The sequence below is a fragment of the Orycteropus afer genome, unplaced genomic scaffold (genome assembly GCF_000298275.1).
Source record: "Orycteropus afer afer isolate SDZICR_OR568_19922 unplaced genomic scaffold, OryAfe1.0 scaffold00044, whole genome shotgun sequence".
Taxonomy (NCBI): Eukaryota; Metazoa; Chordata; class Mammalia; order Tubulidentata; family Orycteropodidae; genus Orycteropus; species Orycteropus afer.
Window position 1 is genome coordinate 5,710,691 of NW_006921631.1, and position 23,283 is coordinate 5,733,973.

At 37.2% G+C, this 23,283-nt stretch overlaps 1 protein-coding gene across 1 annotated transcript in view; it reads right to left on the bottom strand.

Moving 5' to 3' along the window:
* DCAF6 (DDB1 and CUL4 associated factor 6) overlaps window positions 1-23,283 on the bottom strand; it is a 254,975-nt gene that overhangs the window by 80,311 nt on the left and 151,381 nt on the right. The window contains exons 9-10 of the mRNA XM_007937724.1: window positions 15,826-15,945; window positions 14,114-14,374 (exon numbers count right to left, since the gene is read on the bottom strand). Of these exons, the coding sequence (XP_007935915.1) occupies window positions 14,114-14,374; window positions 15,826-15,945 (381 nt within the window). The remainder of the gene's footprint in view (window positions 1-14,113; window positions 14,375-15,825; window positions 15,946-23,283) is intronic.

Genomic DNA, 23,283 nt, shown 5'->3' on the forward strand with positions numbered 1-23,283 from the left:
TGTACCATTTTACAGTCCCACCAGCAGTGTATGAGAGTCCCAATGTCTCCACAACCTCACCAGCATTTGTTATTTTCTGTCTTGTTGAACTTTGCTACTAGTGCAGCACTATTCTTAGTCAAAAGATGGAAACAATCTAAGTGCCCATCAATGGGTGAGTGGATAAACAAAATGTGATACATACATACAATGTACTACTACATAGCCATAAAGAATGAAGAGCTCCAAACCATCTTGCAACATGGACGAACCTACAGGACATTATGCTGAATGAAGTAAGTCAGCACAAAAGGACAAATATTGTATGATATCACTTTTACAAAATGACAAGAACAGCTATACATGCAGACACCAATATTCATTGATGTTTACTAGGGGTAGTGGGGGGGAAAGGGGATCCAACTTACAGGCTATAGTCACTTTTAACTTATGGTGATAGAAAAGGCAACACTGAATATGATAGAGGTGTATATAACTTAACCAGGATAACTAGGTTGTATACACACACACACACACACACAAAGATATTTAGGAGCTCTGGTGGTGTAGGGCGTAAGGCATCTGACTGCTAACCAGAAGGCTGGCAGTTCAAACCCACAAGCCACTCCTCAGAAGGAAGGTTGGGCAATCTACTTCTGTAGAGATTGCCCCGGAAACTCAAGGGGGGTTGCTATGAATTGGATTCAACTCGATGGCAGTGAGTTTGGTTTTTGGTTTTATGTTATATATAATTTTCCAACAACAACCAAAATACCATACTTTCACACAAATAATGGGTGTTTTATATTTTTTTGCAAACCATGCAACCCCCTCACACATTAATTTCCTATGTGTGTTATTTACATTGGTGAGTTATATGTGAAAATACTGTAAGTATGTATGTGTTTATATGTATACATATGTGTGTGTGTGTGTTGTTGTTGTTGCAAATAAGGGTCACAGAACCTGATATTGCTTAGACATAACCAATCACCTCACAAGATTAGTTTTCTTGGTTTGAAGACTTAGGGTCAGTCTTGTGGCACACCTATGTTATGCCAATTGACTGCCACACAACTCTCAATTGGCATAACACAGTTCATCAAGTTAACCTTCTACATCCTGGTTCAATTAATAGTATGTGTGACGTCTTAAGTAGCTTATGAGTGGCCATCTGAGATACAACTATTGTAAATGGTACCTCGCTACCACTGCTAAACATTCCAACGAGACCACAATAGATGGATCTTAACAGAAAGGGAGAAAAATGTGGAAGAACTTTAAATTTTAAAAAAACTCCAGGCTCAATGGACCCACTGAGAAAGGAGGAATCTCTGTGACTGTTACCATGAAATGTTATCTAAGCCTTGAAATGAAACTATCCCCACTAAGGTCACCTTTTAGCCAAATAGCAGGTTAGCTCATAAAATAATGAATATTAGCCTTGAGTACAACACTCTTCAACAAAATCATCTATATGCGACCAAATGCTCAACCAATAGTGTAAAGCACAGATGACACAGACGAGAAGTTTGGGGAGCTGTGAGACTAGGTCAATGGGAATGGAACAATGAAAATGAAAATAATGAGAATGCTGACACATTGTGAAGAAGGTAACCAATATTACTTAACAACATGTGTAGATATTATTAAATGAGAACCTGTTTGCTATGTGCACTTCCACCAAAAATACAGTAAACTTGTGAGAGTTGTAACTCGAAGGGACTACCTTGTTTACCTGGGTCTTGCCAAGTATCCCACCTTTGCCAGGGTACAGTCTTACCACTGTTCTATCACTCCTTTTAGAGGAACATGTTTTGAATTTTTCCTCTCTGACAGGTTTCTGCCTTATACAGGTTCTGGCTTTTATAGGTTTTACTGTACAGTGAAATATTATTTTAAAAAATATATGTAACAAACATAATTTATAAATGTTAATAAATGCAATATTCAAGTACAGAGAATTAGATTTTGTTAACATAAGCCACAGTGAGAAAGGATAACACCTGACTGAAAAACAAACTTAAACAATGTGTCAATAACTGCTATCCAAAAATTTGTATTTCTATCTCCCTAAATTACTAACCATTTTCTCGTGAAAGAGTCTAGGCAAGTCTCCCTAATGGCTTAATTCCTGCTGATGTAAAACAATCAAAATAACTAAAGCTGACCCAACCAAAGTCCATTTGTTTCTAACCTCATGTCCTATTTCCCCAAACACAAGACTTTCTGTTCTAGACAGTGGATTATTTTAACACTAATTCAGTGATGCTTTATCTCTTGCTAACCACTCTTTTCCAGTCCCAACTTGCTTCTTGTCAAAGTAGTTATCAACTTATTATTTCCATTTGTTGACTAACCTATGAATGGCCTAAATCTACTGTGACTAGACCCTGATCTCACTTAAGGATATGGTAATCTGACATTTGGGTTCTGAAATGTTTGCTATGATATGCTATACAGCAGAGTTCTTATGTCCTTCTCTACAGAGACAAATTTAGGAGCTCTAGTAGTGCAGTGCCTAAGGCACTTGACTGCTAACCAGAAGGCTGGTGGTTCATACCCACCAGCCACTCCTCGGAAGGAAGGTTGGACAATCTACTTCCATAGTGATACCGCTTCGGAAACCCAAGGAGGGGTCACTATAAGTCAGGTCTGACTCGATGGCACATAACAACAACACAGAGACCAATTTAGCTATAACGTCTCTGAATACCAATTCTAAAACAGTTGTTGAGTCAGAGAATTGTGCTCCACAAGGTTTTCAAGGCTGAAACTTTTTGAAAGCAGATCACCAGGCATTTCATTCAAGGCACAGGGGGGTGGGGGGTGTTGTTGTTGTTGTTGGTAGGGTGGGGGGGGGTGTAGAACCATCAATCTTTTTGTTAGTATTAGTAGTCAAGCACTTAACTGTTCGCACTACCTAGTTTCTGAATAACAATTAAAAAAAAAAAAAAGGTGCCATCACGTCAATTTCTCCACATGGTGACCTCATTTGTGTAGGGCAGAATTGCTCCATAGGGTTTTCTGGGCTGTATCCATCCAGAAGCAGACTGCCAGGCATTTCTTCTCAGTTGCCTCTGGGTGGGTTATAACTGCCAACTTTTCTGTTCGCAGTTGATCACTTGACCATTTGTACCTTTGCACCACCCAGAGACTCCTATGTTTCTGAACAGATCTAAATATATTTATAAATTTGGGCAGACATAGTTATTTGTAAATAACACATGTATAAATAGCACATAAGCATGTCACATACTATGTATGTCCTATCTTAAAAGAAACTAAATTCTCATTATCTGATTGGTCTATTTAACTAGAAACACATGGATCCTTCAAATGATTCACTTCTCAGGGTGACTCCCTGTTCTGGTTATCTCTGTGCCACTGTAACAGAAATATACCACAAATGGGATGGCTTAACAAACAGTTTATTCTCTTACCGCTTGGAGGCTTTAAGTCCAAGTTCAAAGTGCAGGCTCTAGGGGCTGGGTGAAAGCCCCTGAACCTTGGGCTTCAGTACAGCCTCTTGCTCCCAGCCCACTGAAACTGAAGGCTTTCCTTCACTCAGCTGCTGGCTGCTGAGGCTGACAAACTCAAGGTCGACAAGTGAAAAGGCACAGTATTGATGTTACCAAACAACACAGCAGGCCATTGATTCAAGTCCACTGAAAATCCCAAGATCAGCAGAGCATGGCAGGCTGCTGAACGACTCAGCTACAGCAGGGTTCAAGCATGCCATAAGCTATAGACCATTCCCCAAGGCTTCTCCTTATGTACAGGAAGCAGATCACATCTCTAAGGCAGCTGCTCACAGTAGATTCCACCATGGAGTTGATTACCAGTCTCATCATGGAGAATACTACATCCAGCTGCCCAGCCACTCAACCAGGCCCAGCCAAGATGACACACAAACTTAACTGCCACATTCCCCCAAACTGATTTTGGTACACAGTGAGATGCTCAACCTATCCACAGTTAACTAACTTCTCCCATTATATTCCTTCATGAGATCAAAATGAAACCAATGAAAATAAATGAACTATGATATTCCAGATTAACGTCCTTGTTTTAGCATATTTTCATTATAAGAGCTTCTGACCATGGGAAAATATTACAAATAAAGTATAGGAAGACAGTTCTAGGCTGAGTTTATGAAGTAGTTAATGAAGGTGTTTGACAAACATTAATGAGAAAAGATTGAAATATTTTAGAGTTAACTTGAAATTTTTTTTAAAAAAACTATTGATTCCAATTCTAGATGTCCTTGAAGTCTGGGACCCCACTGGAAACATCTAGAGTTAAGAGAGTGAGTCTGAAACTACCATCTAAAGACTAAAGTATAGCTAAATATACCCTACATGACCTTTAATAGCCTAAAGATAACCAAATCTTGCATCTTAGTTTCGATTAACTCTAGAGAGTTAACCTTTAGAGAGTAACTAGTATTAAAAACACAAAAACACACTGTCATCGAGTCAGACCCGACTCATAGTGACCCCTCCTTGGGTTTCCCAGGCAGTATCACTACGGAAGTAGATTGCCCAACCTTCCTTCTGAGGAGTGGCTTGTAATTGTTGTTGTTATGTGCGAGTCGGACTGGTGGGTTTGAACCACCAGCCTTCTGGTTAGCAGTCAAGTGCCTTAGGCACTATGCTACCAGAGTAGAAAGTAAAATTTTAGGAAGGGTAGGAAGGAAAGATGGTTTTAAGTAGGGTAGTTGTAAAAGATCATTTAAACTGAGACCCAAGGAAAAAGAAATTGGCCCTGTGACGAAGCAGAAAAGTTTTCCACGTACAGAAAAAAGTACATACAAAGGCTCAGAGTGAGAACGAATGAGTAGGAGAGCTTGGCACATTCAAGGAACTGAGAAGAAATATGTATACTTAGAGCATTCCTACTTCCGTAGTGATACTGCCTTGGAAACCCAAAGAGGGGTCGCTATGAGTCGGGGCCGACTCGATGGCAAATAACAACAACAACAGAGCATGATCACTGGGAACTGAGAAAGTGGTATGAGATGAGGTTAGAGAAGTAGACAAGGGCCAAACCATGGAAGTGCTTATGGATCCTCAGGAAAGGTTTGATTTCTCTTTTTCTCTTCTACTTCTAAATACACTTAGAAGCCTCTAAAGGGTTTTAAACAGCAAAATTTTATCATCTGATTTAACATTTTAAAATATTCATTCTGGCTGCTGCATGGGAAATAAATTGTTAAGTAACCAAGAATAGATGTAAGGAGAATAATACCAAAAAAAAAAAAAAAAAAATTCACTGCCCTCAAGTCAATTTGACTCATAGCAACCCCTCCTTAAGTTTCTGAGGTGGTATCTCTATGGAAGTAGATTACCCAACCTTTCTTCTGAGGAGTGGCTAGTGGATTTGAACCATCAGCCTTCTTGTTAGGAGTCAAATGCCTTAGGCACTTAGCCACCAGAGCTCCCACACAGCCCAGGGAAGGAGGCAGATGGGGCTTTAGGGCATGGTCTGTGAGGTCAGATTCCCTACACTAAAGTCCTTGACAAAAATGGTAGTGAAAAGAAGTAGGATATTTTAGAGATAGAACCAAGGCTTTGAACTGCTTCTTCCAGGTTGAGTCATGGCCAATGAAGCAAAACCAGAATAAACTTGAATTTGCAAAATGTAAGTGAATGAGAATAATAACCGGTATGGGAGAAATTACAAACAGACCTGTTAGAAATATAATCTTCCCTCCTAGAAAACAAGGGCAGTGTGTGTGTTGTATAGCAACCAAATCTTTTGACCAGCAGAGTCTGAAATAATGGTGCCCTGCACAAAGATGGCAGTCGACCACACCATTTTGAATGTGTGTCACTCTCCATGGTTATTGCAAAAATACAATTTCCTGCATTAGGCTCTTGAAAGGGCTCACTACACTTCTTCAGAGTCTCCCACTCCAGAGCATCAACCCATATTTTTCCTGTTCCAGTTACTGTTCTGCTTCACCCAAATTAAAAAAATTCAAGTCTGTTCTGATTTCACTTAATCAGCCATGACTGAGCTGATTCAAACCGGTTTGAAGCCCTGGATAGAACCAACAGAATTTGCTGATAGAACAGACATGGGACTTTAGAGAACAGGAGGCATCAAGAATAACTCATATGTTTTTACCATATGATTATCTTGATGCAGAAAAGGTGTTTTACAAATTTAACACTCTTTCACAATAAAAATCATTCAATATGATAAAGGGCATTGTTCTGGTTACCTAGTGCTGCTCTGACAAGAATATACCACAAATGGGATGGCCTTAACAAACAGGAGTTTATTCTTAGAATTTAGAGGCTTTAAGTCCAAGTTGAAAGTGCCAGGCTCTAGGGGCTGGGTGAAAGCCCCTCAACCTTGGGGTCCAGCTCTGCCTCCTGCTCCTGGCCCACTGGAGCTAGAGTCATTTCTTCACTCAGAGACAGCTGCTGAGGCTGAGAAGCCCCAAGGTTGACAAATAAAAAGGCACAGTCCTGATATTACCAAACCACACGGCAGGTCATTAATTCTAGTCCATTGTAAGTCCCAGGTTGGTAGAGCATGGCAGGCTGCTGAACAACGACACGGCTATATGCAGGGTCCAAGCATGCCATAAGCTAGAGACCATTCCCAAGACTTCTCCTTAAACACAGGAAGCAGACCACATCCCAAAAGCAGCTACTCAGCTGCTTGTGGTAGATCCCACCATGGAGTTGATTGTCAGTCTCATCATGAGGAATAACAACCACCAGCTGCCCAGCCACTGAACCAGGCCCAGCCAAGTTGACACACAAACATAACTACCACAGGCATTTATGGAAAATCTATAGCTAACATCTTACTAAATGGAGAAAGACTGAAACATTTCCCCAATAAGATCAGGGATAAGACAAAGGTGCCTGCTTTCACCACTCCTATTCAATATCACACTGGATGTTCTAGCCAGATCAATTAGGTAAAAAAATAAAAAGCATCCAAATTGGAAAGGAAGAAGTAAAACGATCTCTGTTCACAGATGACATGATCCTATGTATAGAAAATTCCAAAGAATTCAAAGAAAGCCATTTCAACTAATAAATGACTTCAGAAAAGTTGCAAGAGTACAAGATCAACAAACTCAGTTGTGTTTCTAGACACCGTAAAATAAACAATTTAAAAAAGAAATCAAGAAAATAATTCCATTTACAATAGCATCTAAAAGAATAAAATATTTAGGAATAAATTTAATCAAAGAAGTACAAGTCTGATACACTACAAAACATAAAGCATTGCTGAAAAAAAGAAAACCTAAATAAATAGAAAGCTATCCTATGTTCATGAATTGGAAGATTTAATATTTTTAAGTATCAATACAACTCAAAGTGATCTACAGACTCAAGGCAATCCTTACAAAAATTCCAACATATGTGCAAAAATGGAAAAGTGGATGCTGAAATTCATAAGGTATGATAAAAGGTCCCTGAAAATAAAAACAATCTTGAAAAAGATGAACAAAGTAGAAGAACTCAGACTTCCTGGTCCTGGTTACCTAGTGCCACTCTGACAGGAAATAGACTACAAATGGGATGGCCTTAAAAAATAGGAGTTTATTCTTATAATTTGGAGGCTTTAAGTCCAAGTTCAAAGTGCCAGGCTCTAGGGGCTGGGTGAAAGCCCCTCAGCCTTGGGCTTTAGCTCTGCCTCCAGCTCCTGGCCCACTGAAGCTAGATGCTTTTCTTCACTCAGACAGCTGCTGGCTGCTGAAGCTGCCAAGCCCAAGGTTGACAAGTAAGAAGGCACAGTCTCAATGTTACCAAAGCACATGGCAGGCCATTAACTCAAGTTCATTGTAAGTCCCAAGGTCGGCAGAGCATGGGAGGCAGCTGAATAATGACACAGCTACATGCAGGGTCCAAGCAGGCCATAGACTAGAGACCATTCCCAAGGCTTCTCCTTATATACAGGAAGCAGACTACATCCCAAAGGCAGCTACTCAGCTGCTTGTGGTAGATCCCACAAGGAGCTGACTGCCAGTCTCATCACGGGGAATAACTACCACCAGCTGCCCAACCACTCAACCAGGCCCAGCCACGTTGACACACAAACAGAACTACCACACTAATTTCAAAATTTACTACAAAGCTATAATAATCAATACATTGTGGTACTGGCATAAGGACAGACATACAGATCAAAGAAATAGAATTAAGAGTCCAGAAAATAAAACCATTACCTATGGCTAACTAATTGCTGACAAAAGTGTCAAGTCCATTCAATGGGAAAAGAACACTATCTTCAATAAGTGGTGCTAGGATTTCCATATACAAAAGGATAAAAGTGGACTCCTACTTCACACCATATACAAAAAAATTAGTTCCAAAGAGATCAATAACCTAAATATAAGCACCAAAAGCACTAAACTCTGAGAGTAAAATACAGGGGCAAATCTTCTTGACCTAGTATTTGGTAATGGATTTTTAGACATTACACTAAAAACATCAGCAAAAAAGAAAAAGATAAATTGGATTTCATCAAAATTAAACACTTTTGTGCATCAAAAGACATTATTAAGAATGTGAAAAGAACTTACCAAATTGGAGAAAATATTTGGAAATCATATATCTAACAAGGGTTTAATATGCACAATATATAAAGAATTACAATTCAGCAACAAAAAGACAAACAACCTGATTTAAAAAATGGGCAAAAAGACTTGAAGAGACATTTCTCCAAAGAAGATATACAAATGGCCAATAAGCACATAAAAAAGATGCTAACATCACTAGTCCTTCCAAAAAAAAAAAAAAAAACTCACTGCCATCAAGTTGATTCCAACTCACAGACTCCCACTGGGTTTCTGAGGCTGTAAATCTTTATGGAAGTAGATCACCTCATCTTCCTTCCGTGGAGTGGGTGATGGATTTGAACCACTGACCTTCTGGTTAGCAGCCAAATGCCTTATCCACTACATCACCAGAGCTCCTTTCTTTAGTCATTTAGGGAAACGCAAATCAAAACCACCGTGAGATTACTTCATATCCACTATGAATAAAAAAAAAAAAAAAAAAGGAGGAGGGAGAATAACAGGTGTTGGTAAGGATATGGAGAAACTGAAATCCTCACACATTGCTGGTGGGAATATAAAATGGTAAAACCACAGTACAAAACCGTTTAGGGGGGCCTACTCTGGTAGCATAGTGGCTAAAGCACTTGACTGCTAACCAGAAGGCTGGCAGTTCAAACCCACCAGCCACTTCTCGGAAGGAAGGTTGGGCAATCCTACTTCCATAGTGATACTGCCTCGGAAACCCAAGGAGGGGTCGCTATGAGTCGGGACCGACTCGACGGCACATAACAACAACAACAACAACAAAATGTTAAGTATAGAATTACCATACGATCCAGCAATTCCATCCTACTTATATACCCAAAGGAATTGAAAGCAGAGACTCAGATACCTGTACACCAATGTTCATAACAGCATTATTCATAGTAGCCAAAATGTAGAAACAATACAAATGTCCATCAATCGTGTGAGTCATTTCCTTGAGATCTATCTATCTATCTATCTATCCATCCATCCCCTTCACTGGTTTTGCTTCTCTAAAGAGCCCAGCCCAGGACATTACACAATGGAATATTATTAACCACAGGGAAGAATGAAGATCTGATACATGCCACAACACAGATGGACCTTGGAAACATTATGCTAAGTGCAAAAAGTCACATATCAAAGGACAAGTGTAAGTATCTAGAACAGGTAAATTAATAGAGAAAGAAAGTAGATCAGAGTTTACCAAGGGTTGGAGGGTAGGAGGAGTTACTGCTTAATGGATAGTTTCTGTTTGAGGTAACGAAAAGATTTTGGAAACAGATAGTGATAAAGGTGGTATAACAAAGTGAATGCAATTAATACCATTGAACTGTACACTTAAAAATGGTGATTATGGTAAAATTTAGATTATATATATTTTACCAAGGAGCTCTGGTAGCATAGTGCCTAAGGCACTTGACTGCTAACCAGAAGGCTGGTGATTCAAACCCACCAGCCACTCCTTGGAAGGAAGGTTGGGCAATCTTCTTTGGTAGTGATACCACCTCAGAAACCCAAGGAGGGTTGCTATGAGGCAAGTCCAACTCGATGGCACATAATAACAATAAAAACAACATATTTTACCATAATAAAATCTGAAAACATAACACAGATGTTTTTAAGTATACAAATGGCATATGGTTTCATAATTTACCAAGATATGAAAGGATCAAGGTGGAACAGACAGGAGAGGGAAAGGAAGCTAAATTAAGTTATAGTTAAACCACTGCCATTGAGTCAATTCTGACTCATAGCAACCCCCACTGGGTTTCTAAGGCAGTAAATATTTACGGAAGTAGATTGCCCCATCTTCCTTCCATGGAGTGGTGGATTTGAACCACCAACCTTCTGGTTAGCAACCAAATACCTTAGGCACTGAGCCACCAAAGCTCCTTAAATTTTAGTTAGGACATATTAAATTTTAAGATTTAAGATGTTTAAGATTTAGTCTTTAAGGATCTAATAAGCTGTGGCATGTGAGTCTGGAATTCAGGGTAGAAGTTCAAATTTGTCAACAAACATTTGGGAGTAATCAATATTAAAAAGAAAAAAAAATAGCTGTTGAGTTGATTCTGACTCATAGGGACCCTACAGGACAGAGTAAAACTGCCCCATAGGGCTTACCAAGACTAATCTTTATGGAAGCAGATTGCCATATTTTTCTTCTTCAGAGTGACTGGTGGGTTTGAACTACTGACCTTCTGGTTAGCAGCTGAGCTCTTAACCTACTGCATCACCAGGGCTCCTTATCAATATATAAACCCACTATCCAGTGCCATCAAGTTCATTCCAACTCACAACAACCCCTATAGGGTTTCCAAAGCTGTAAATCTTTACAGAAACATATTAAAAGCTAACGAAATTGATGCAATCACCCAAGGACAGAGTGTATGCAGAAAAGTGAAAAGGGTCAGAACTGAGTGGTTCAAGTGTTTCAAGAAAGGAGTGACAAACAAATGCAACTGGAACAAAAGCTCTTGTAAATACTAACAGAGAAGTTGCCTTTGACAAAAAGTTTCAGTGGGAAAGGGGATAAAAGATTGGTCAGGAGGAGAAATAAACGGAATATGGTAAGAAAATGGAGATACTGTATATAAGTAATTCTTTCGGGAACTCTGTTATAATGGAGCAGATAGATAGAAGGCAGTAGCTGGAGGGGGATGTGGAACAGTTAAGAGAGAATTTTTTAATATAGGAAATAAAAACAGAACATGTTTGAAGATGGTAAAAGGAACAATTCAGTAGAAAAGGCAATAATAATGACGTAGGAGAAGAAGCAAAGTCTTTGAGAAGCTGGAAAGGGAACTGTACTACCTAGTCTTTGATAAGAATAGACACATTTCTTCCAGAATATGTTTGTTTTTACCACAGACAGTGTGAATGAGTATAGATGCTGGGAAGCTGGGAGAGTCAATAGTAGGAAGATGAGTGTATTCCCTTCTAATGGCTTTTGTTTTCAGTATGAAGAATGAGAGAAGGTGATCAGCTGGGGGTAAGGTGAGGCCAAAGGGCAGTGTTGGAAGTTTGAGGGAAAACATGAAGATACAAAGTAGATACTTTATATAGCTGGAGAGCAAAATGTTAAGAGACTGCTCTGACACATAGTATGGAGTGCCCACTGACACTTGTGGTCATAACTTTCTGCACTATCATTAAGTGATTCAGATAAAGACTAAGAGAAGGCAAATAATTAGGTTCAGCCGGAGTTGGAGTTTTGGCAGGCAAGTTTTCACATTCCTAATGTTTCTTTTTTCACAATAGTGAAAATAACAGAAGAAATCCAAGGGATATGAAGGAAAGGCAAAATATTTACATAAAGAGTTGACCACAGCAAGGCAAGCACAGACAAAAGTAAAGTCTTCATTTTCTCCATCTCTATGCAAGGTAGAAATAGAAACCATGGCTCAAAGTACTCCCAGCTACTATATTTACCAAATAGACTTCTACTATCCCAAAACTTATCTATACCTAGGCTATGGTATGTACTGAAGAGATTGGAGAAAAACAATTAAAGTTCTTATTGTTGGAACGTTAGACTCTGGGATAATGGAAGATCTATAATTTAACAAAACAATTACAGACATAACTTTTAAATATTACATCTAACATCGAATTTTCCTCAACAGCAATACTGTTCAGGCATCAAGGACATATTCCAATATAATTTAGTCAGTCAAAATTCCCCCAATAACTTTTCAGCTAAACATATTTAATTTCTTTGAAAAATTTATGTTCAAAGATGCTAAATAATGTTCAATGCTCACATGATCATCATAAGATGGTATACAGTCTGCTTCAATGATTTAAATGTCTAGTATTTCATAATTACATTAACTATTGAAAGGGATTTAGTAATTTAAAATGTAGTACTATGTGTTAAATACCTATCACCAACAAAGAAAAAATGAATTCTAAACCAAGTAAGTCTTTTACTCAGAGATGTATCTAAGCAACAAGTGAAATTAGTTGATAAGAATCAGTAGAATTTAAACATGAGTTAGAGAATATCTTCTTGTTTTCTTTATAACTCATAATTATTACAAAGAATGCTGTCACTTGAAAATTTTTCCTTGTTTTTAACAATTTTACCAAGCAAAGTCTTAACTAAACCTTCCCCTACTTCCCAAACCTTCCAAAATACTTTATTTTCCCTGAAACAGACATGCTAACCATGCTGACTATAGAGTGTGGAAAATCTAACTTTGTACCTCAGCTTCAGCATGTTATTATGGATAAAATGCACACAAATGTTAACAGTTATGCAAGTGACTCTGGCTTCTATTCCTATGAAAACTGAAAATGAATTACCAAAAATAGGATATACTGGTAAAAAAGTGCTTAATTTCAAACACCCCAAATTTGGTGATCTGGCGTCAACTTTTACAGAAGCAAGAAAAAAGTGACAGCTTGATAGCTCAGCTATTAGCAATTTTTGTAGCTTTTAGCTTAGGACTGCCACTGTATCTCTAGCTGCTAACAATTTTGATTATATGTCGAATAAAATACTTCCTTAAAAGAATCCAAAGGAAATCTAAATAAACATCATATTGGTTTTTATAATTATATATATAAATTAAAACACCAAATACAGACATACCTGCTGAAAATTACTATTATAAATACTAGTATATTCCATATTTTGTGGGAAAAAGTTGAATATGAATAGCTGTAATATTAAGAGGAAAATAAGTGGTATTTTAACAGAATTTAGAAGTTGATTTTTTTTTTACTAGTATAAAGTACCAAGAAAATAAGTATTTAGCAAAACAATTTTTTAAATATAACTACAGAAGAAATAATTATTTCAGTAAGTTGTATGTTGCTACCAAGAGACCATATCAAATCTACTGTATAGACCATAATAAAAATATTTAACAATTTGAGAAAAAATAATCAAAGATTTAAATATAATGGAACTGGTAACAATGAACTATATTTTTCATTATCACTTTAATGTAGATATGTAACTAAATAAGTCTAGAAATGTATATTTTAGTTTAGAATGGTCTATCAAAAAAAAAACAAAAAAACACCAAACTCACTGTCGTTGAGTCGTTTCTGACTCATAGTGAGCCCCACTGGGCTTCTAAGGCTGTAAATCTTTACGGAAGTAGATCACCCAGTTTTCCCTTGGTGGAGCAGCTGGTGGGTGTGAACCACTGACCTTCCAGTTAGCAGTCAAGTACCTTATCCACTACACCACCAGAGCTCTATAATGACCTTCAAATCAACCACATTAAACTATATCAAAAACTATCTGTTCAAATCTGTATTTTTTTTTTTTTTTTAAAAGACTGTTTAATGTGAATTTAAGATACCCAAGAAGGGGTCGCTATGAGTCGGAACTGACTCGACGGCAGCGAGTTTGGTTTGGATTATACGTTAAAATTCTCATGCAAGTTAGGCATACTTGAACTCTGTGTTAAGGTTACACATTCACATATTACATATCATTTTGATCATTTATTCCAACAAGACCTTGACTTGATTTAGTTTCTTTCAAAACAGCCTATAAAGAGGTTTTCATTGAGAAATCGTCACATGAACCATGGCCTATTTAAAGAATAACATCCTCACCAGACTGATGATGTGAATGATGCCCAGAAGCCTCAACAGACTGCCTCTGTTCACTGACTGGAGAAGATAGCAAAGAAGTAGAATGAGGGCTTTCTGCAGAAGGTGATGCTGAATGAGCCTGAGCTGACACTGTAGAGGATGTAGAAGGCTGAAGAATTTGTTCAGCTGGAGTATCGACTTCCATTGCAGTTTCATCACCTTCCAAATCAGTACTTGATGGGACAGTAGGAAGAGTGGAAACATCTGATTGACTTGCTCCACCTTCAAAAAGCATGTTAATGCAAATTCAAATTTTAAACTATACTTTCCAAAATCAACTACTTTAAAGAGACATGTTCAGGTAACCCAACACGCACGCATACATACACACACACAAATATAGAAATTTAAGATACCAAAACCACTCACTCACTGGTGGGAAAAATCTATCTACAGTAATTCTTGCTAAAACAACCAATCTTCCAAGCAAAATGTTATATATGATACTTTTACTTAGACAAAGTTATAGAGGCTTGTTATTTACAACTAAATAACGTCTAATCCCTTAAATTTGAAGATGACAGTCTGGATCTTATAGCCAGATAAGAGAATAATGGATTTATATTGATGTATCTTCACATGATGTACCATACTGTCCTTGGTAAAATATTTACCAATAGTTTGACTGGAATTAGAGGCAAGAATAAAGCTACAAATATAGGCAAGAATAGAATTAATTCTCATTTCACTTGCAGTAATGTTTTAAGCACTAATATAATATGATTCATTCAATGTTGAAAATATTTGAGTGTCTACTATATGCTGTGCCAGGCTCCATGCTAGCTGCAGATGATTAATTAAGAAAATTCAATAAATATTAAAAATTTGTCTGGTTTTATCTCAAATCTAGATTTCATAAAAAGAAAAATACAATGGACTAATAAATAATAAAGTTTAACGTGTTGAAAAATGCAGCTACCACACAGTATGAAAAATATTTCTATAATTAATTATTTTAATGACTTTTTTACTTTAATCACAATGATTGAAATATTTCTTGATTTAAACATAACCATAAATTTAATAACTCTTAAACAAATCCATTGTCACAGAGTTTTTTTTAAGCTCACTGATAAAAAGGAGTTAATAAGAACAATTTATGGATGAAATGCAATCAAATTTTTTTATTTTGGGCTTTAAAATATTGTCATATGGTTGAATGCTAACACTATCAGCCACACATTAACCACTTACCCAAATAACATTATGAAGAAGTTAACTTTAAAAATTTTCATTTTTTTACAGAGATAAGTCAAAGATCATAAAGCTGGAAATAGATAAGATTCAAAATGAGGTCAGTCTAACCCTAAAATGAATATTTAATAATCAATGTATATAAGAATCAAAAACAGAAATTATTCAATGATATGAAACTCGCTTAACTATAGAGTTTTATATATTTCCATTCTCAGAGTACATACAAAAGATCTTAAAATGGGGAATCTCAGACTCCCCATTTTTTGAGAAGAGCAAGAGATAAGTGTAAACTTAGTGGAACCAGAAGGGACAAACATTAATCAATATCTTTTGTCCTCTACTGCTTCACATAATATGAGTATCTTATGATTATTGTAGCTATAAAACAAGATGCAAATTCTATGGTATGAATAAAACTGGTTTCAATAAATAGTTTTGCTAGCTTTATATAATTTTAATTGATGAAAAAAAATTACCTCTAGATTGAGATCTTCCTCGTCCTCTATTGCTTTGTGCAACTTCGCTTGCTTCCTCAAACCATCGTGATAACATATCAGACATTCTCTGCATCAATGATACATTGGGGCTTTGCTCTCCTATGACAACAAAGTTCTCATCAGTGCTTTCATGAAGTCAATATATTTCCTTAATGCAAAAACCTAGATTTGAAGGCCTTTAAAATGAAAAATGTTTTTTTTTTAATTAGGAAAAAATTAAATTGCCAAAATAAATTATATGGATATATAAATCTATTAACAGCACCATCACATTTTATAGTTAAGTGTTTATAAGAGTGACTCTTCAACTACATTGTGAGTTTTTTAATAATAAGGCTTATATCTCCTATATCTTTGCCTATCCTTAATGGCCCTCCTAGCCACCCCCACTCCAACCCACATCTTTAGTTCTCCAAGAGGTACAGCTAGGAAGTATTCATGAATTATAAATTAAATAGAATAAAAGAAAGGTTTGTGCTCCCATTAAGCATTATCATTAAGCACAAATACAAAATAGCTTTATGCTTTTTTTACCAAATTTCCTTACACTGAATTTACTTTCATCATTCACTATAAGCTACTTCTATTTATTTGAACGTAATTGAGACCAGAAGGTGTTCAATCTCTCCCCCTTATTCCTTTTCCTCCTTCAAGCAATGAGTTTTCTTTTAAGGGAATTTGCAGAGTAAGAGTATGAAATTAGAATAAAATGTGACAATTACACAATAATGTTATAATTTTAAAACAAACATCATTTACGTTCTTGCATTTTCTGTGAAATCAGAGTTTATTTCACATTTTATTATTTTTATGCAATGTAGCTCCATATTTTAAAATGTGTAGTAAAAATACCAAGGATAAAACATGAAGAAAGTTACTTTTGATCTTAAAATTAAAAGTTTTCAGGATGCTGGCCACGATGGCAGACTAAACAGATAAACTATCAAGACACCCTACAACAGAGACCTGAGAAACCAACTAAAGCAGATACAGATGGCAATCCTGGCACCAGAGCTTCAAGGAAAGGATAAAGAAGTAGATCAAATACAGATAAGAGGAAGAGACTGAATGAAAACTGCAAATGAGGACGTATATAGAGTGGTGAATAGCCAACAGGTCCAGCATAATGTGGCCATTTTGAATTACTACAAGCAGCATTCTGATTGTAACAGGAAGCAGATAACAGGATCCACTTGCTCAGGACTGCACCACAACCACATCAGTGTTTGCTGACCAGAGAGGTGTAATCTCCTTCCCTTCTACACCCTACACAACCTCCTATTGCCCAGAGGCACAGCTCTCCTGCAAGCATCTACCAGGCAGCCAGCCAAACCCCATCCCACCACCAAAAGCTATGCCATTTTTTCTTTCTTTTTAGTTCTTCCCTCCTCTTACCCCTTTTTTCCTTCTTCTTCCCCACTCTCCCTTTTCTTTGATTTTGCAGAGCAGGTGCCATGCCCTCGCCACCTCCCTGGTCAACTGTGCCAGTCTCTGCATCTCTGAAGTTGGTGATGGGCTTTCCCATTGAAGGAGTTACACTTTGCTACCACATCCATGTCTGGTGACTAGTGCTTACACCATTACTGTGTCAATTTCTTTCTTAAATTTCTTCTTCATAGTTCCCTCTTGTATTTTTTTTTTTTTTTTCTTTGTTTCCTTCCCTTTCCCCCCATATTTTTTCTTTTGGTCCTCGATAGTGGGTGCCCTGCTTTGCTGCAATGTCCACTCCCACCACTCTGTAGTTGGTGGTGCACCCTCCTGTGGAGCAGGCATGGCATTTCCAATGCAGCTGTGTTTGTGGATAGAGCTTACACCAAGACTGTGTTTTGTTTTTTGTTAATTTTCCTGAAAAGTGGGCACTCATTCCCCACCACCTCTGCAGTCAGCAGCACCTGGACTTGCCCTTCCACAGTCAACGATGCATCTTCCTGCAAAGCAAATGCCACATTTCCACTATGGTCATGTTTGACAGCTAGTGCTGGCATGAGTACTGTGCTACTTTCTTTTTTTCCTTTTATTTTTCTCTCTTTCTTATTTCTGTTTCTTAATATTTCTCCTCTCTTCCCCTTCCCTTGTTTTTTATTCTTTTCTGTTTTTTTTTCTTCCTCTTCCCCTGACTTTTATATTTTGATCCTGGGGCATGAGTGCCCTGCCCTCACCACCTCCATGGTTGGCATCCCTGACTCCACAGGTGATGATGCATGACTCCACAGAGTGTTAGCCCCCACTAACACCACTGCAGTCAGCAGCAGCACCCACTCACATCCCTCTACGACTGGCAGTATACACCCACACTACCAACTGCTACCAAATTCACCCAGAGAGAAGTGGTGAGGACCCAAATGCTGCCCAATAAGCAAAAAGTAGCATGCCCACCCCACTGCCCAGATATATTAAGACAAAACAAAACAAAACACTGGGGTGAAGCAAACCAACACACAATCAACAAATTAATCTAATAATACCACAATGTCTTGGAGATAAGAGACAACTTCAAATCACACACCCACACCCACACTCACAAACAAACAAAAACAGGACAAGACAGCTCAAACAAGTGACCAAACTACAGGGCCAGAAAATCTTCCAGGGGAAGAAATGCTATTGGAACTGCCAGATAATAAATTCATAAGAATTATACTTAGCCTCCTTTAGTAGACTAAGAAAGGGATCAAGGGAAACAAAGACAACACCAAAAGAATCATAGAGAAAAATCAAGGAAAACACAGACAAAACTCTAAAAGAATTCAGGAAAACAACACAAGAACCAATTGACAAAATAAATGGAAAATTAGAAATCATACAAAAACAGCAAAAAGAAATCCAGAAAATTAATACTAAAATTTCAGAAACAGGTAACACATTGGAAGGGTAAAGGAGCACAAGTGACTAAATGGAAGACAGAATTAGCAAAACTTAAGAAAAAACTCAATACTTATTTGATAGAGGAACAATCAGACAAAAGCATGAAAAATGAAAAGCTGAAGAATTATGTGAGACACCATCAAGAGGAATAACTTACATGAGATCAGAATGCCAGAACAGGAAGAGACCAAAAAAAAAAAAAAAACCCAGCAAAAAAATTGTCAAAGATTTGTCTGAAAAAAAAAAAAAAGAGTTCCTAATATCATACCTAATATCATAAACGATGGGAAGATATGCATTCAAGAAGCTCAAAATAGAATACATCCCCAAAGAAATTCACCAAGACATATCATAACCAAATTTCCAAAGCAAAAGCAAAAAAAGAATCCTGAAGGCAGCTCAAGAAAAACAAAGTCACATACAAAAAAGAACCAATAAGGCTAAGTTCTGATTTCTTGGCAGAACCCATACATGCAAGAAAAACAAAGCAATTAGAAAGAAACTCAACACAGATATAGAACATCTAACCAACACAATCAACAAACTGGACTTCATAGATGCACACAGAACACACAACCCAACAAAAGCACAATATACATTCCTTTCCAGTTCACACAGAACATTCTCCAAAACAGACCATATGTTAGGCCACAAAGCAAGCCTCAATAAATTTCAAAATATCAAAATATTACTATGTATTTTCTCCGATCAAAATGCTATATAGTTAGAAATCTACCACAGGAAGATTGAAAGGGGGGGAGGGAATATATAGGAACTGAATAACACCCTGTTTAAAAACTACTGAGTAATAGAAGAAAAAAAAATTAAATTAAAATATTCCTTGGATCAAATGAAAATGAAAACACAACATACCAAAATGTTTGGGAGAAATAGAAAAAACAGTACTCAGAAAATTTATAGCAATAAATGCACACATGAAAAAAGAAGAAAGAACCAAATCAACACCTTAACCCAACATCTCCAACAGTTATAAAAAGAACAGCAAAAGACTACAGTCACCAGAAGAAAGGAAATAAAGACTTGAGCAGAAATAAAGAGAAAACAGAAAAACAAGAAAAAAAAATCAGTAAGACCAGAAATTGGCTCTTTAAAGGATTAATAAAACTGACACTGGAAATTTAACAAAGGAAAAGAAGGAGAAGCTGCAAACAAAAAGTGTAAGAAATTAAATAGGCAAGCTCACAATAGAACCTACTAAAATAAAAAGGATAATTAAGAGTACTATGAAGAAGTGTACTCCAACAAATTTGAAAACCTAGAAATGGACAAACTTCTAGAAACACACTACCTACCCAAACTAACAAAATCTGAGGTAGAAAATTTGGACAGATCTCAAAATTAGAAATTGAACAGGTCATTTCAAAAATTACCACCAAAAAAAAAAAGTCTCAGCCCAGACACCTTCACTGGCAAATTCTATCAAACATTCAAAGAAGAGCTGACACCAATTCCACTCAAACAATTCCAGAACATAGAAAAGGATGGAATACTCCTGAATTCATTTTATGAAGCCAGTATAACCATGATACCAAAACAAGCAAAGACATCACTAAAAAAGAAAATTATAGACCAGTATTCCTCATGAACATTGATGCAAAAATTCTCAACACATTACTAGCCAATACAATCAAACAGCATATCAAAGAAAGAATATATCATGAGTAAGTGGGAGCTCTGGTAGCATAGTGCCTAAGGCACTTGACTGTTATCCAGAAGGCTGGCGGTTCAAACCCACCAGCCACTCCTCGGAAGGAAGGATGGACAATCTACTTTCGTAGTGATACTGCCTTGGCAACCCAAGGAGGGGTCTCTATGAGTCGGGTCCGACTCAATGGCACATAACAACAACAACAAGTGGGATTCATACAGGTATGCAAGCATGGTTCAACATGAGAAAAACAATCAATGCAACCCACCACATAAAGAAAACAAAGGGGAAGAAAAGATCATATCGATTGGTGCAAAAGAGGCATTTGACAAAATTCAACAACTCTTCTTGATAAAAATGCTCAGCAAAATAGTAATTGAAAAGAAATTCTCAATATAATTAAGGGCATATACACGAAACCAATGGCCAACATTAATCTTAATGGACATAGACCGAAAACATTCTCCTTGCAAAATGGAAACAGAAAAGGATGTCTTTTATTATCATTTTTATTCAATGCTGTATTAAAAGTCCTAGCCAAAGCAAAAAGGCAAGAAGGGAGAATTATAAGGCAAGGTGGCAAAGCAGAAGTAAAATTATCTCTATTTGTAGATGATATGATCCCATACATAGAGATACAACCAAGAGATACAACCAAGAAAACTACTGGACCTAATAAAAGGATTGAGCAAAGTAGCAGGATACAAGATCAGCATATAAAAATCAGTCAGATTGCTCTACACTAACAAAAAGATCTCTGAAAACGAAATCAGGAAGACAACAACATTTACAATAACTATCCAAAAGATAAAGTACTTAGGAATAAATCTAAGCAGAAACACAGAAGACCTATACAAAAAAACTAAAAAATATTACTTCAAGAAACTGACATAAATGAAAGAATATATCATACTCATGAATAGGAAGACTTAACGTTTTGAAAATGACAATACTACCCAAACCAATCTATAAATATAATGCAATCTTAATCCAAATTCCATTATCATTCTTTAAACAGATGGAAAAACTAATCACCAACTTTACATGGAAAGGAAAGAGATCTCAGATAAGGAAAGCACTAACAAAGAAAAACAAAGTAGGGGATCTAACAATCCTTGAACTCAAAACCTTCAGTACAGCCACAGTAATCAAAACAGCCTGGCATTGGCACAATGACAAACACAGACCAATGGAACAGAACTGAAAACCCAGAAATAAATCTATCCACCTATGGACAGCTGATCTTTGACAAAGGGCTGAAAGCCATCAATTGGGGAAGAGACAGTCTCTTAACAAATGGAGCTCGCAAGACTGGATATCCATTTGCAGTAAAATGAAGCAGGATCCAGATCTCTCACCTACATAGAAACTAACTGTGATAGTTGAAGATGTGTCAACTTGGCTGGACTCCAGTTGTGAGTGGTGGTTCCCATGATGGGATCAGATGACTGAGTTCTGAGCGGCCAGTGTGCCCAAGGGGAGTTTCCCCAGGGGTGTGGCCTGCTTGCAATGCTATTCCAAGGACAAGCTGGAAGAACGGCACTCCGGACTATATACTTCCTTGAGTGAGTGGCTCGCCGCTCACCCTGGAGGTTTCGGATTCATCCTTTGTTGGGAACAGCAACCAGCGTGCTGCGTGCCAGCTTGATTCTCTCAGCTCTGTTGTGCTTACGGGAACCAGGCGGCTCCGGGCCTCATCTCCTCCAGAGACGAACTTTGTGGCTTGAACTCCCCTGCCGTGCGTGCGAAAGCCAGGCGGCTCCGGGCCCCATCCCCCTCCAGAGACGAACTTTTCAGCTTGAACTTGTCGGCTTCTACACACTTGTGAGCCATTTACCTAAGATAAATCTCTCTCTCTCTCTCTCTTTCTCTCTATAAATATATATATATATATACTTTGCTGGTTTTTATGTTTCTCTAGAGAACCCAATCCAACACACTAACTCAAGGCAGATTAAAGACCTAAATGCAAAACCTAAAGCCATAAAGATCATCAAAGAAAAAATAGGAACAAACTTAGGGACTCAAAAACGCAGCATAAATATACTATCAAATGTAAGTAAAAACACACCAACAGCAGAAGACTAGATGACTGGGACCTCCTAAAAATTAAACATTTATGCACATCAAAAGACTTCATCAAAAGAATAAAAAGAGAACATACAGACTGGAAATAAAATTTTTGCAACAACATACTGGACAAAGGACTAATCTCTAAAATATATAGAAAAACTTCAATATTTCAACAACAAAAAGACAAATAATCCAATAAAAAATGGGCAGAGGAACAAAGAAGACATTCAAATGGCTAACAAACACATGAAGAAATGCTCAAGATCATTAACCATTAGAGACATGCAAATCAAAACTGAGATATCCTCTCACCCCACCATTAATAGTAAAAACAAAAATAAAAACAAAAAACCCAGAAACAACAAATGCTGGTGAGGCTGTGGAAAGACTGAAACTCTTATATACTGATAGTGGGACTGTAAAATGGTACAACCACTGTGGAAAGCAGTATGGCACTTCTTTAAGAAGTTGTATAGAAATACCATATGATACAGCAATCCCACTACCAGGTATATATCCTAGAGAAATAAGAGTTGTGACACGAACAGAATTATGCATACCCATGTTCATCACAGAATTATTCACAATAGCAGAAAGATGTAAACAACCGAAGTGCCCATCAACAGACAAATGGATAAACAAGCTATGGTACATACTATGGAATACTATACGACATTAAAAAATCACAAATCTGCAAATCACCTGATAACATGGATGAACTTAGAGTATATTATATTGAATGAAATTAGTTAGTAACAAAGGGACAAATATTACATGAGACTACTATTGTAAAAAGTCTAAAAAAAAAAAAGGTTTACATATAGAAAGAA